The 15,989-nt window shown below is 38.9% G+C and overlaps 1 protein-coding gene across 1 annotated transcript in view; it reads left to right on the forward strand.

Moving 5' to 3' along the window:
• LOC130915869 (polypeptide N-acetylgalactosaminyltransferase 18-like) overlaps window positions 1–15,989 on the forward strand; it is a 228,784-nt gene that overhangs the window by 140,192 nt on the left and 72,603 nt on the right. The window contains exons 6-8 of the mRNA XM_057836033.1: window positions 4,323–4,520; window positions 4,706–4,820; window positions 9,645–9,830. Coding sequence (XP_057692016.1) covers window positions 4,323–4,520; window positions 4,706–4,820; window positions 9,645–9,830 — 499 coding nt within the window. The remainder of the gene's footprint in view (window positions 1–4,322; window positions 4,521–4,705; window positions 4,821–9,644; window positions 9,831–15,989) is intronic.

The raw sequence follows: 15,989 nt of genomic DNA on the forward strand, positions 1-15,989 counted from the left end.
CACAAAGAAAAGGAGCTCTGATGACACTAATCTTCCTCCAGAGATCATAAGTCCTGGTCACTGAAGCCACAGTGTGCATGCTTCAAGTCTTCTGTAATACCAGTTGCAAGTTCCATTTCCAGTAGCAAGTCCCAAGTTGCATTGCAAGTTTCAGTCATTCTGGTCAGGTAAAGAGAATCTCCAAAGCACCCGCAGTGGTTGACATGTTTGGAGCTCTGCTCTATGCAACTGCCTCCAGCACCTGACGGTATTTATTTATTTATTTATTTGGGGTAGTTGGCAAGAAACCTTGAGAAGGAACCACAAAATGGGGGAACCGCTCTTCCTAGATTGACCAGGCAGTGATGGATGCCAACCATAGCACAACTCTAAGCAATTCCACCAACTCCACCAACCTGCTAAGGTCCCTGCCCCTCCTTCCTGAGTCCTGCCACACCTTGGCACATGAGTGTGTTTGATTGAGTAGAGGTTGGATGGCAGACGGGTGGAGCAGACACAGTTGCAGGCAATTACTATCAACACCCTTTGTAAGCCATGTGGACGCACCAACTCTTCACCCGATTAACTCGTCTGGTTCCACCGCCTGTCCATACACCACCTTACAGCTCCCCCGCCCCCTTCGCCTACCAATATCAACTTGACCTCTAACTTGGTCTTCATCCTCTACAACAAATAAACATTTTGCAGCTCACAAGCTGTTGCCTCCACGTGCCTGCGAGAAGATCCCCTCCGTTCCACAAACCCTAATAATAACCAATGTAAAGACAAAGCACCACAGCAAAACATTCGAAGTAAAGTAGCCTCTGTCCCAGTGGGGGGAGAAAATGGGAGAGAGAAGAAGAGTGTCAGTAAAAGAGGCCTACGTGTACTGTATCTTTAACTAAACCTGCAAACCTAATTTTTGGACTCGGAGTCACTAATAGCCGCATGTTGTGATCATAGTTACGGGAAGGAACACACAGTGCCAATATGTTGACAAGATAAGAAGGTACGAGACACTGGAATAATTTTCAGGTCAATAGCAAAACCTGAAACTGTAACACAAATGGACTGGGAGCTGGCAGACAATTTTGAACACTTATACACTTGATTATACCTCCACGCATCATCATTAGAGATCGACTGATATGGTATTTTCAGGACTGATACCGATTATTAGTAGAGGGGTTGTAAACAGGTTTTTGGAGCTAGGCATATATTTGCAGTAAAAGTGTAAAAATTGGCGTAAAAAAAAAATAAAATAATGCAAGCACTGAACTTCATTGAAATGCCGAAAGCATGTTTATTGAATCACACAAATGGAAAATAATAGCTAATGATAGAGGGTGGTAAAGTAGTAGTTCCCCAACACAAAGGTTGTGAGTTCCATTCTCCGCCCTGATGACCTCGTCTAAGTATTCTTGAGCTAAGATACTAAACCCCTTGGTTCTGCATCACCAGTAGGTAGATGAGAATATAGTGTGAAGCGCTTTTTAGGGCCCTAAAAAGGTGGAAAGGCGAAATACGAAGTGTAGCTCCATTTACCATTACCAACTGAACCAATCAGAGGCAGGAGAGAGAGGCGCAGTTGCATCTGAACCGAAATAACTCAGTTTTAAATTGATTTTTTTTTTCATATCGCCTGATACTGATATATGTCATATTTCTAAATATCGGCACTGATTATCGTCCCAGCCAATAATCGGTTTATCTCTAATTATCATACATTATTTTGGGAAACTACCGTCGCGCACCCGTACCCCCTAGAGGCCCGGGTGTGGCTGCACCACCATTTCCGTCCTAAGTTCCACCCAATTCGATCACTTTTTTACCCTCGTTAAAAGTCTCGGTGTGGCATTTTGTACTTTTATACTAGACATGGAAGACCGTAGAGCAGTACTTCTCAAATAGTGGGGCGCGCCCCCCTGGGGGGGCGCAGAGCGATGCCAGGGGGGGCGCATGTGACCTCGGGGAACATGCTTTTTTTTTTTTTTCTGCCGTACTGGAATAAAGTGTACTTGCGCATCCACTCAGTGGGTGGCAGTGGCGCTCTCATTTTCAGAGTGCGTGCAGTATTTTTGAACTAAGGAAGAGCACTCATCACACAGAAAACAAATATGAAGAGCAGTGCGCCGCCGCCGTTTTCGAAAGCCGTTTTCCGACCGGACTCACTCACGCAGCGACCCACTGTCTTGTCCGGTTCTCACGCCGCCGCCCGATAAGTGCCATTTTCGGCTTGGGATCGTCACGACGACCGCCCTCACCTACGGTTCTACTTCGGCCGCCGAGAATGCGCTTTGTTCGTGCCGTTTGCCTTTTAGCTTTGACTTTTAATACTGTGGGTGATGAGGAAAGACTGTTTACTGTGTCTAAAAATAATTATAGCGGACCGCCAGAAGCCAAATCAATTAAGACGCCACTTAAAGACATTCGACTCCAATCTCATTGATAAGCCGCTTGATTGTTTTTCAGCGAAAACGTGCCGAATATTGCCAACAATCGTCCTGCTTTGTCAGTGTTATATCAGTAAACCAGTGAGCATTGTTAGCATACTCATTGCAAAATGACTCCACACCATTGCAAAGGAGGTAATACTGAGTGTGAGCAGCAAAAATAAAAACTGTCCTTCTGTCCAAGGACACTCTTTTTTTTTTTTTTCCTTTATTCATTTTTGTTTTTTCGGTCAAATTTTTTGGCATTTTGTCCTCATGAGGGAATGTTTCTAATCAATTTGAATTTGTTATTATTTACTGATTTTATTACATTTTATTTTTCAGTATCAAATGGTCAAAAATGTACCTTGAATGTATTTTTACAGTTTGAATGTGACTTTTTTTTTTAATTCAGGCAAATTGATGCACGTCAAGTCTTCTCTGTTACAAACAAAACAATGTTAATAAAGTTATACTTTATTATAAGTTGATCTATGTTACTTTTTTTCTTTATTAGAAAAAAGGGACACAATATTAGGCAGATGCGTATTTATGATAGTAATTTTATAGACAAATAATACTATTTACAGTGACGGCAGATAGTTTGGGGGGGCGCGAAACATTTACGTCTTGCTTGGGGGGGCGTCGCAGAAAATAATTGAGAAGCACTGCCGTAGAGAAACGCGTTACAGTTGTCGAAGAAACATGTCGAATTCAAGGCCCTCAAAGCGCTTTAGACTATCTCGCCATTCACCTACTGGTGACGCAGCACCAGGAGCAACGTGGGGTTCAGTACCTTGCTCAAGGACTCTTAGACGAATTAATCAAGTTCAACAAGTTCCCCTATGGCTAAATTACAGAGATAGAAGAATGAAATCTTAGTAGTATTCTTGATGGGCAATTATGGCCTAGCCCTTAGAAAGCCTTTAACAATTGGCTGCCATTGAGGGCAATAGTCGTCCAATCCATTTGAACTAGGAGGACTTGCAACGAATGTATGACATCTAGTAGTGACAAACTAATTTAAATTCACAGCAGAAGGATTAAAAGAGCCCCATAATTGGACATATATCAAAAGAAACAATATTTATAGAAATAAATACTGGGGGCCAGAGGCTAGATTTACCTTCCAATGAAAAAACATTATGAGAGACAATGCATTCCTTACTAGTTGTGATATTGCTTCTTTGTAGTTTTGCAAGATGCCTCTGGAATAGTTGAACTGATTTTCTATGCATCTCACTCGAGACACTTAAAGCTAGTTTTCAGCTTCTGGCGGCTTGTCCCAAAAGACTGAAATCAATACATAATATTCATGATTTCTATGTAATATTTTGATAAAAACGACTGCATATGATCATAAGAACAGTGTCAGTACATAAACAGCTCAGGTTGCACAAATTGTTCAGGGACCTGCGCCATACACCGATTGTTTGATTGACAGTCGTCACATGGAAGAGATGTGATTTGAGCACAGTCATCAGACACGCCTACTGCATCTTAAAACTAGCAGGCCTTTTTTTCTCCCTTTTATAAGCTTTATTGCTTTGATTTTTTTTATTCATGCAAATTTGGCAGGGTTGTTAACAGTCTTTACTTTCACCCAATCAAAAAAATTATGATTTTTTTACTTTGACAGGACAGTGCCTTTAAATGCTAATAGTTGAAAATGTGAAGTGTCTGTCCTATTTTTGAACATTGGATGTGTTAAACCCCGCCGCCCCCCCCCCAAAAAAAACAAAAAAAAACACAAATTCGGTAATAATAAGGGCTTCTGATTTACATGAACGTGTTTCATCTGCATTGTTATTTTGCATTAAAAGTGGGTAGATTTTTCAATTGATTGAATAAGATTTTCCTGAATCACTGTCTGCCAAGTATTTAGATATGTTTGTGGTTTGCGTCCCACAGGGCAGAGCCAGTTCTTCAGCGAATAAAGGAAAACCGGACTCGGGTGGTGTCGCCTTCTTTCGACAACATTAAATATGACACATTTGAGATGGAAGAGTACCCGCTGTCTGCTCAGGGCTTCGACTGGGAGCTTTGGTGTCGGTACCTCAACCCACCCAAATCCTGGTGGACACTGCGCAACCACACAGCTCCTATCCGGTAAACTGCAATGCAAGGTTTTGTCGTTATTTAATTTTATGTTGTATTTGTTTGCTACTTTTGAGGAAATTAAAAAAAAAAAAAAAGTGGAAAAACTAAAAATCAGCAGTACTGTAGGTTTCATGAAGTTATCAATTTAATCATTTCATTGTATTGAAAATCTGTTCATCTTTTTCTCCTCTTAGGAGTCCCGCTCTGATTGGATGCTTCGTAGTTGACAGGAAGTACTTTGAGGAAATTGGCCTATTAGATGAGGGCATGGATGTTTATGGTGGGGAGAATGTGGAGCTTGGTATCAGGGTGAGTTCAAAAACAGATGTGTAGTTATATAGATCTAGTAATAAATGTATCAAATTGACCTGAATAGACAACCTGTTAGCTGTCTTATGACAGGCAATCAACAACAACAAAAAACAGGTCGCGAATAAACGTTTCAAATTGCCAGTAAGGGTCTACTTACGTCTTTGAAAAACTCAGGTTGTATCCTCCTAGGCTTTCAAAGCTGTTGTCGCTGAAATGTTGAAAGCAAAGACGCGATCAAACAGCCGTGGAGAAGTTCTTCCGCTTGACTCTCACAAAAGATGTCCAAATCCTTGCAGAAAAGGTTTTTTTGGCCCATTCATATTCTTGCGCCTTGGTGTCAGCAATTCATCGCTACACAGCGACATGGCATGACGATTCTCTCAAGTAAAACCCAGAAAACGTTTGCAATATATTGCGAGGATAGCGTAGTGCTATACTTTCGTCTTGGAGTGCTGGCGAGGTCATCAGGAATTGACGTTATCGAGTTGTGGCTGGCAGCGAGGCGCGTCCCTCGTTGCTAAGGTGTTGCTATGGGAGTAACTCTTAAAACTACGCTGTAATTTGGGGTAATTTGAGTTTTGAGACTGCGAATGATGCATTCTGGCCAAATTAACTGAGTAAAACGCTCATCCGAAAAACTCTTTAGTTGCCCTTTGAACATGTATAAGGTTAATGTGTTGCATTTGGGTAATTCAACGTCTGTGCCTCGTGCCAGCCAGTTAAAATAGATTAGATGTCTATCAATTTCAGTGGTAGCCAACAAGTTAAAAAGATGCCAATATATGACTTAGGAATATAGTTATTAGAATGTAAATGCCAGTTGTGTATTTTCAATGCAATGTCATTCATTTTTCCACATCTAATTTTATTTCCCGTTTATTTTCTGAATCCCTGCTCATTTCAATTTTACTCGGCATCCTGTCCTTTCACACACCAATCTCATTTTTCATACATTCATGTGCAAACAGATTGCAGCTACAAAAAGAAAAATCTCAAAATTGTTACTCAGACCTCTAATACAGAGAGTCCTCGAGTTGCGAAGGAGTTCCGTTCCTACGCTGGCTACGCAACTTGAATTATCACGTAAGTCAGATTTCACCGCTAAAGTTGAAAATTTATGTCAAAATACTTTGTGTGAATAAACTAAAAATACATTAAAAACTGAAAAATTATGCTCTACTTACCATTACTACTGAGAGGTGGATGGAGAAGAAGTGAGGGAGAATATTAGGAGTGTGAAGTAATATTACGGTGGGAAAAAAATATTATTATGAGATTCAGAGGTGGGTACTAAACTTCATCATCAAAACATTCACTCTGTTACATTTACTTGAGTAACTTTTTGAGAAAAATGTACTTCTAAGAGTAGTTTTACGAAGCCATACTTTTTACATCTTCTTCAGTAGATTTGTGCAGAAGAAACACTACTCTTACTCCGCTACTTTGGGCTATACTACTCCATTATACCAATTAGACTTGAGGCTGTCATTCTATGATCATGCCAGCCTCTTCAATCAGGCAGCATCTTTGAAGCATTGTAAAAAATTAGGTATTTGACATAGAGCACTGACCTCAACATGAAAGCGCGGATTTTAACCTCTCTCCCAGATTTTATTTGGCACCGATTGACCATGGAAAATCAGAGATATGATCCTTATAATTCCATAATAGGAACTATGAAGAAACTATTCACGATTCATCTATTCAAACTAAGAACTGTTTTTTTCCACTAGAGGGCACTCATGCACTCCTTTTGGACGAATTATGCTTCACTTCTGCAGATTTTTTTTCTCTCGCCGGAATTTAATAATTTTTTTGTGTGTGTATTTCTGTGGCTTAATGCGGTTATGTAATAGGTTATAGTACAGTATAATAATGTGTAATATATAATCTGACTACTCTAGGCCTTAACCGACGAAAACAAAACCAACTCGCTCTCTCGTCCACCCCTCTCTCACTCCAGTCGGATATACTTAGGGACAGCCCAGAAAACACAATACTCAACATATCAACATTGCAACCTGAAGCATACATGCAACCCAGTTTGTTACATTACTCTCCTTATTTTTACATTATATGAATCTTACGTTGTTTGATTTCTCGGACTTAAATTGTTGGCAATGTGTGTGAACAAAATAACTGCCTTCGGCGAAGAGCAAAGCGTTTGTGCGTGATGGTTTAACTTTGGTCAGAAGGCAGCATAAATATATATATATACATTTTTTTTTTTTTAGAAACCTGTTCTGTTCAGCTGTTTGACATGGAGAATGGAAGTCTAAGTGCCCGGTTGGTCTGAACAGTTTTAATGTTTCACATTGAGAGTATGACATACTCCCGTTGTCATCATTCAACATACCTCATTTATTATGACAAAGCAGCGAACAGGAAGGGGTTATGGGGGAACAGAAGAAAAGAAACACAAGAGAAGAAAGAAAAGAAATACAAACAAACGACAACAAGAAATACATTGAACGTCTACACTAACTACTAATATGTTGGTGATATCGTCAGCAAGATGTATTTCCGGTTGACACCATGTGGGGGGCCTGTCTATAAGCTAAGTGATTGAAAGGGGTAGAGTGTACACAAATCAGCTCTCTGATCTAGAACCCAGTAATCGTGTGAATCCTTTGTGAGTGTAAGCCCGTTGGTGACTGACCCTACGCCGCTCCATCGCCACTCCCGGCACCAGGAAGGTGAAGGCAGCATATCTTGACCGATGTTCGTCAATGTCTGTCCTCTCTCCGTTCTTTTTATGATGTTAAGCTTTGTTTCCATGGTAATTGCTTTTCTTTTGGTTGGACCTAGCTTTCTTCTTTGGGGCCATAATGTAAAAAAGGAGGCCGTACATGGCAGAGATACTCTCACCCACAAACACAGACAAGCACTGTGCACTAGCTAAACAGAAACACTAGTGAAGAGGACTAAATAGCCGACAAGGCACAGGCGTATAAATGTCGAAACGACGTAGGTCGAGGACATCGTGACCCATAGACTCCCTGTATTACAAAATGTGATTGTTTGGCAACCAGTTCTTGGTGTATTTGCCTCCTGCCTGTAGTTAACTGGGCTCCAGGATTACCCTGTCCCTAATGAAGTGAATTTGATGAACAAATGCATAGAGAATGGTGAGATATACAATGATCCCGTGCCCTCACTCCATCGAGGTTTTTTTTTTTTTTCAATTGGAAAAAAAAAAAAAAAACAGTATTTGTGTACAACTCATTGTTTTCTTTTATATATACCTCCTTTATATTATAACTATTACATTTGCAGTGCTTAAAAACAATTTATTAAAATATACCTATGCATGTAAGGGTTTGTTTGTTTGTTTGTTTGTTTGTTTTAAATTGTACTATGGAAAAAAGGGGAGGGCATGTCTTATAGGTTTCTCTTTCTTTCCAATACTGTTAAGTCTGCATAAATACATTGATTTGTTTTTCGCTGTATTGGGTGGCAGTCCCTATTAGACGTGTGCGAAATTTCCGATTCTTAGATTATTCCCAATTCGGCCATGGAAGATTTGAGAATGATTCGCAAACATTGAAATTTTGATTATTGAAATAAGCCATGTAAAGCGGAACTAAAACACAATCAGCGCGGTCTTTTGGATGCAATGAGGAACGGACCAAGAGTAAACATCATGCTCAACTCATGCCGCCAGATAAAAAAACAATAATACCTGACTGCAGCAGACAGCCACTACAAACTACGCCCACATAATGCTACGGTAGATGTGGAACTAGGTGCGAAATGACAGACTCGACGGCTTTAGCACGTGTATAGAAAACTAGATGTGAAATGACAGACTCGCCAGCGTTAGTAAACAGCCGCCATCTTAAGGCAGTAGACTTCTCTGGAAGGCTGTTGTAGCAAACCTTCCGAGCGAACTTTTCATCTAAAATACTCCTAAATCGGCAAAATCTTGACTTGAATCCATCTTTAAATGATGAAACAGTTTTAAAACTTTCACATGTCACAAGTAGACAGAAGGGAAATTATGGGATAAGAGAAGCAATTTTACCCACTTTAACAATTGATTCACAACATTAAATTAATTGAATGTATTTTAAAGCTACTAATACAGAATGGGGACTCGAGTACTTTATTTATTGTTTTAAACTGTTACCTTGATACTGAAATAGTTTATTTAAGCCTGAGAGGATTTGTGTACACTTTTTGTAACTAATGTACGAAACCTTAAAAGCAGCTAATAGCTGGGTGGGTGGGAGGGGGGGGGGGGGTGATCAATAATTGATAATCGAATCATAGCCTCTGAATCGTAATCGAATCGTTAGGTGCCCCAACAATACCATCTCTAGTCTCCATTAATTGCGAAAAACGAGGGATCACTCACTGTACATTTTTACAGTTCGGTATGAACACATATCTCCATATTTGGCGATTAATTTTCTGCAGGCCCATTGCCAACTGTTGCCGTATTGTCCAGCAATAGGTCCATTTGTTGCAAAGACAGGTGGAAGAAGGAAGGCCCATTTGTAGAAATTTGTTGCACACACACAAACAGAAAAGGGCTATTTCCAGCCAATTCACCACAGGCTTATTTTGAGGTGGATAACAAAGGAATTAGACATTATATCTGCCATAACAGATGGAATGTATATTGTGGCTATATTTACCGGTATTCGTGTGCAGCAACTAAAAAATAGCCTATTGTGTAAAGTGAAGTGATTGATCTTCATTGTAATGTTCTCAATATTTTTAAAATCACAATAATAATACGAATTAACAAAACTGTGAAATTATTCTTGTTGTATTTTAGAAGTTGAAACTCATTGTGTTTGTCTCTCTCTCATTAAGGTATGGTTGTGTGGTGGAAGCGTTGAGGTCCTTCCCTGCTCTAGGATTGCGCACATCGAAAGAGCTCACAAGCCTTACACAGAAAACCTGACAGCACTTGTGCGTCGCAATGCTTTAAGAGTGGCTGAGGTCTGGATGGACGGCTATAAGAATCATGTCTACATGGCTTGGAATGTTCCATTTCAGGTACATTATGTGAATGTTAAACCAGACAAAACAACATTTATTAATTTACAGATCATACTTTTGTGTGCATTCATAGTTTTGTGTAGTTGAACCAATGAGGCAACTAGTAAAAAATAAACTGTCATTGATCATGTGGAAAGGCAAGCAGCAGCAGCAGCAGCTCAAAGTCGGGCTTAGTCACCAAAAAGTTATGCCTAAAAATGTGCTGAGATTCAGCTATTGTTCAATAATGTTTTTAAGAATAAGAAATAATGGGCTGTGTCACACCATATAATTTTAATCTAAAGTGAGAAATAGAAGTCCAGACTTCTAATCATTTCAGATGAGGAAATGTTTCATTACTTGCCAAGTAGCACACCCATGGGGAATACGTAGCTGGCCAACACAGCCTACTTCCCTCATTTTGTCATTGTACATTTAAGTAAACAGCAAGTGTTCCTTGTTGTCTGAGCTGCAAGCATATTATCCAAAGCCTCCTTTGGGATTTGCTTTAATTTTGGAAGTGAATTCTGTGCACAGTTAGAAGAGTACAGTGATACAAATTCTCAACAAAACCACCAAGCACGGTAGTCAGCTGGTACCAAACAAAATGTGTTAAATTTCTGAGGAGACCTTGAAACACTTGCCACGTTTACATGGAGCCAAATATTCCAATTACAATCGGAATATTTGTTCAAACCGAATAAATGTGTTCCATATAAACACCTCATTCGGAATGAACAGGCCCAAACTGAATGGAATTTCATTCCGATTCACAGGGGTGGAATATTCCTTTTCCCAAACCGAATAGAAGTAAAATTATATCATGTAAACAGGGAAGCGGAATGGTGCCTGGTTGCGTTCTTTCTGCACATGCTCCGTACTGACGTGGTGACGTCACTTTGTGACGTAAGTAACGTCACTTGCAACATGGCTTCCAAGCACAGCGCACCTAATTTGAGTCCGGCGGAAAGATTGTATTTAATTCAAACTTTAAAAGAATTGAATATAATTGCTCGCTTGGACGGGCGTAAAACGAGGAACAGTGAACTATTTAAAAAAGTTCACGAGAGGTTACACGAAGCCGGAATAGACAGGAGCGTTGACCAGATTAGAAACCGGTGGAAAACCGGCTACTACAAGGCAAGAGCAAAACAGCAGAAGCGGATACGACCCCACAAACACAACAAGTGGGTTAAAGTTAAAACAGCAGCACTCCGACGATCGATCTCCATGTTTTGCAACGTGACGCTTTGTTTTGATTAATCTGCGCATGTCAGACGGCAGTTGTCAAACGTCCTTTCGGAATAAAGGCAGTCTCATGTAAACGCTGGATCGGAATAGAGGAAGTGACATGTAAACAGCTGATCTGAAATTTCCATTCGGAATGATTTGAATCGGTATGAATAAAAGTCAGCATGTAAACGTGGCTACTGATCCACTCATCAACATTGTGCAGTGTGTAATCAGAGAAAGATTTCAAAAATAAGATCTTCGCCGAAAATGTTCCTTTTCATTCTTTAAATAGACACATCCAAAAATCAAAATGTAATGGGCTTTCCTTACCCACACATTTAATAATAATTAAAAAAAAACAAAAAAAAAACGTTTTGTTGTCTTTCTGAATCGATTCCCCTTCATTTGACAAAAGCACCAAGGTAAAAAAACTGATACTGTACTAGTAAAAACTTTGGCATAGGTTAATACAGTATATCCCACCTGCTACTGAGCCAAGGAACATTTGAACAAAAATATAAACTTAAAAAATCTACAACATTTTGCACCTATACAGAATAACTATTTATCCAAAATGTTGTTCATAAATCTGTCTAAATCTGATAATTAGCACTTCTCTTTTGCTGAGATAAGCCATCCCACCTCCAGTGTTGTTACTTTAAAAAAGTAATTTATTACAGTTAAAAATTACTTCTCCCAAAAAGTAATTGCGTTAGTAACTCAGTTACCTGAATGTAAGAGTAATTAGTTACTTGGCAAATTAACTGGTGATAATTTTCATGTTTTTTTTTTCTCCAAAAAAAAAAAGAAAGGAGAAAAAAAAAAAAAACAACAGGTCACGCAATGTGAAGTTTAAAGGGTATTTGGGACAATTGGCCCTAGCCCAATTCTTTACCCTAAACTTAACTAGACACAGGGGTATTGCGGATATTGCGATAACTAGATAGTTACCTTCGCTATGTCTGGAAGTCATTTAATGTTGTGAATCAACCGTTAAAGTTGTTAAAATTGCTCCCGTTATAGTATTACTTCCCTTCTGTCTACTTTCGACATGCGTAAGTTTTAAAACTGTTTCCTAATTTAAAGATAGATTTAAGTCAAGATTTTGCCAATTTAGGAGCATTTTAGCTAAAAAGTTACTTAGGTTCGCTAGGAAGGTTCTCTACAACAGAGCCTTCCTGGGAAGCTTTAAGATGGCGGCTGTGTTTACTAATGCATCTAGTTCTTTATATATATGTTGCTAATGCCGCCGTGTGTATCATTTGCATCTAGTTATATGTATATATATTTATATATATGTGTGTGATATCTACAGTAGCATCATGTGGGCGTAGCTTGTAGGCTATCGGCTACAGTCAGGTATTATTGGAGCCACCTAGCATCAAATTGGCAACTGCGTCACAACTTCATTGCCTCCTCCCCACTCCTGCTCTGCTCTCTGGTCTCTTTGAGTCCATCTCTCTCAGACTTTTCTCGCGTCATTCAACCAACATTGTAACCCATAGTAACGCACGCCTTTCCCGCCTCAGTAATGGTAACGGCGTTGCCAAGATGAGAAAAGTAATTAATTAGATAACTCACGACTAAAAAAAATAACGCCGTTAGTAACGCCGTAATATTCTAACGCCGTTATTAACAACACTGCTAACTACAAGGGAAAAATATTATACTGTACTATTAAAAACATTGGCATTAGGGCTGTCCCAATCGACTAATTTCCTCCCGATTAGTCAGCCGACTATTTTTACGATTAGTCGACTAATCTTATAATTTTTTTTTTTTTTTTACTACTACTTTAATAATGAAATTTTTGTTGACGCTTATTAATTCACAAAAAACATTTTGGAACACCTACATTCTTTATTAATGTATAAATAAATAACATAAATCAATATAATAAATAATAATAATAAATCAATAATAAGTCACAAACAATGAGGTCAAATGATGCTGGAATTAACTAGTGCAAAAAAATGTAAACGGAAACACTGAGACTTCACCTCTTTAACAGGAGTCAAAACAATTCTCACTCTTTTTGTGTTATGTCATTGTCTATATTGTTCTAAATGTTAAAATGAATCGAAATGTCCCGTACAACCATTTTCAGAATACTTTGTGTGAGTTCAGATGCTTTTTCTGGTGTGCATTCTGCATTTTTGGGGGAGGGGAAAAACTGTTCAACTTTCGTTTGTTTTAACCTGAAAATAGATAAAGTAGAGGGCACACTGAAATATTACCACAACTATTTTGAATGAGAGGCACACATACTCACAGTAACAAAAATTAAATATACAGTATTAATTTTATAGTATACTACTATATGTATATACACAATGATACTTTATAATATAAAGTGACTAACATTAGTGCAGTCATGGATTACAGTAAGCAGGCCAGTGCTGTTTCCATATATATTTTCATTATATTATGTATATACAGGATGTATGTATATATTTTCCCCAAGTGGGAGCTTCCATGATCCTAATAAATGTAATAATAATTAAAAATATATATTTAATTATATATATACATTAATTATTTTATCAAATAAAAATGCACGTTGATACGACGCACATAAAGGTAACTTCCATTTTAAAAAACATCGTTAGAAAGTTGTATGGACTTACAATCCGCTAGCTTGTTGTTTCTTGTTGTCTTCGAAAATTATACTTGGGTGACGGCGCTTCAAGTGTTCATAGCCGACGTGCTACCGTGGTATGGGAGCTCAATTTAGCAAAGAGTACACACAGTGGCACCCTCCATATTTTCCTTGATATAATTCCAGGCTCTGGCTATTCTGGTCCGCTTTTTTGGCTTTATGCCACTTTCACGTGTCACCAATTCTGCCCTTTTTGGTAATTGGCGGTGTTTTCAACTCCTCGCCATAGTGAGGAATGAACCGGCGATTCACTTGGCTCGTTGTCGTCGGTTCGGCCCATGTCCTCCTCAGGATGGCGGCGGCATGCATAAAAACACCGAGAGGCGTCGGATGGCTCTTTATAGATACTTTTAATGTCCAAAACAAAAACGCAGGGGCTGCAGCCACTGAACTCCGCGCTACCCGCGCAGTCGCGCACTTTCCAAACTCACCGATCTCACTCCCTCTCTTTCGCTCCCTCTCTCGCTCGCCCACTTTCTTCCTCTTTGCTCAATCTGACAATGCCGGTCACATTGAAATAACAGCGGCCCCCTTGGGGGTGTTAGTAACAACCGCTTGCATCACGAGCGCCCGCCATTCTAAACTTTATCCGCATGTAATTTTTTTTTAACCCGTCAATACCCGTCGACGGTATGTTTTGCCCGTCGACGCATTTACGTCATCGATGACGTCGACAACGTCGACTAGTCGGGACAGCTCTAATTGGCATATGTTAATACAGAATATCCCACCTGATACCGAGCCAAGGAACATCTGAACAAAAATATAAACTTCAAAGATCTACAACACTTTGCACCTATACAAAATAAATATTTCTGCCAAATATTGTTCATAAATCTGTCTAAATCTGATAATAAGCACTTCTCCTATGCTGAAATAAGCCATCCCACCTCACAGGTGTACCTTATCAAGATGTTGATTAGACAAAGATTTATTAGGGCTGCAGCTGTCGATTATTTAAATAATCGATTAATCTATCAATTAGTTCGAATAGTCAAGTATTCAAATTAGGAACATTTCATGTGTTGCAGAATAAATTTTAGGGATGTAAAACAAAGGCTTGCTAATATTGCACTCTCAAAAGAGCATTAAATGCGAATACAAAATAGAATTTCCGAGTGTTTTATCAAACTATGCAGAATTGTACTTTCATTTCACAAAAGCACAAAATCCATTTAAAAATAAAATACCTGAGTTTAGCCTCAAACGGTACAAAAAAATGGTAAAACTTTACAATAAGGGTCCCTTAATTAGCATTAGTTAATGCATTTTTAGACAATAACTAATGTTTAAGTAACATTACAATAATTAATATAATTGCTTATCTAACATTTATTGATATATTAAGTAACATGAGTTAAAGCAGTAGTTAATGCATAATTAGACAGTAACTAATTGTTTGGTAAAATTTAATATATATATAATATAAATAAATAAATATATAAACATATATTCCCACCGAAAAAAATCTAAATATACTTCTAAACTAAATTAAGAAGACATAAAGGTATTAGCACAAACAAAAACTTACAACCTTATGTTGGTCTGAACAGGGAGCAGCTGGAATCAGCTATGTTGGATGAGTTATATCATATTCACTATTGCCACTAGAGGGCAGTGTATCCACGCAAATCAGTAAACCTAATGCAAACACTTTCAAAGCAAACCATTTCAACGCCAATCTAAACGAATCCTCGAAGCGGCAAAATTTGATTTGAAGGTTTTTTTTTCCAATCGAATTACTCGAGCTAATCATTAAAGCACTTTTTTTTAAATTATTTTTAGATTATGCACAGGTGTGCCTTATCCTGGCCACAATGAAAGCCCACTCTGAAATGTTCTGTTATCTCACACATTACAATGCCACTGATGTCCCAAGTTTTAAGGGAGTGTGCAATTGGCATGCTGACAGCATGAATGTCCAACAGAGCTGTTGCTCATGAATTGAATGTTAAATCCTCTACCATAAGCAGTCTCCCAAGGTGTTTCAGAGAATTTGTCAGTACATCCAACCAGCTTCACAACTGCAAACCATGTGTAACCACACCAGTCCAGGACCCTCACATCTAGTATGTTCACCTCTAAGATCCTCTGAGTCCAGCCACTCGGACAGCTTCTCAAATGTTCGGTTTCCATAACCAAAAAATATCTGCACTGTCAGAAACAGTCCCAGAGAAGCTCATCTGCATGCACGTCCTCCCTATAGGGGTTGCGACTTGATTCCAGTACATCATCGTAACCGACTTGGGAGGGCCAATGTTCACATTTTATAGCGTCTGGCCTTC

The sequence above is a fragment of the Corythoichthys intestinalis genome, chromosome 5 (assembly GCF_030265065.1).
Source record: "Corythoichthys intestinalis isolate RoL2023-P3 chromosome 5, ASM3026506v1, whole genome shotgun sequence".
NCBI classification, from domain to species: domain Eukaryota; kingdom Metazoa; phylum Chordata; class Actinopteri; order Syngnathiformes; family Syngnathidae; genus Corythoichthys; species Corythoichthys intestinalis.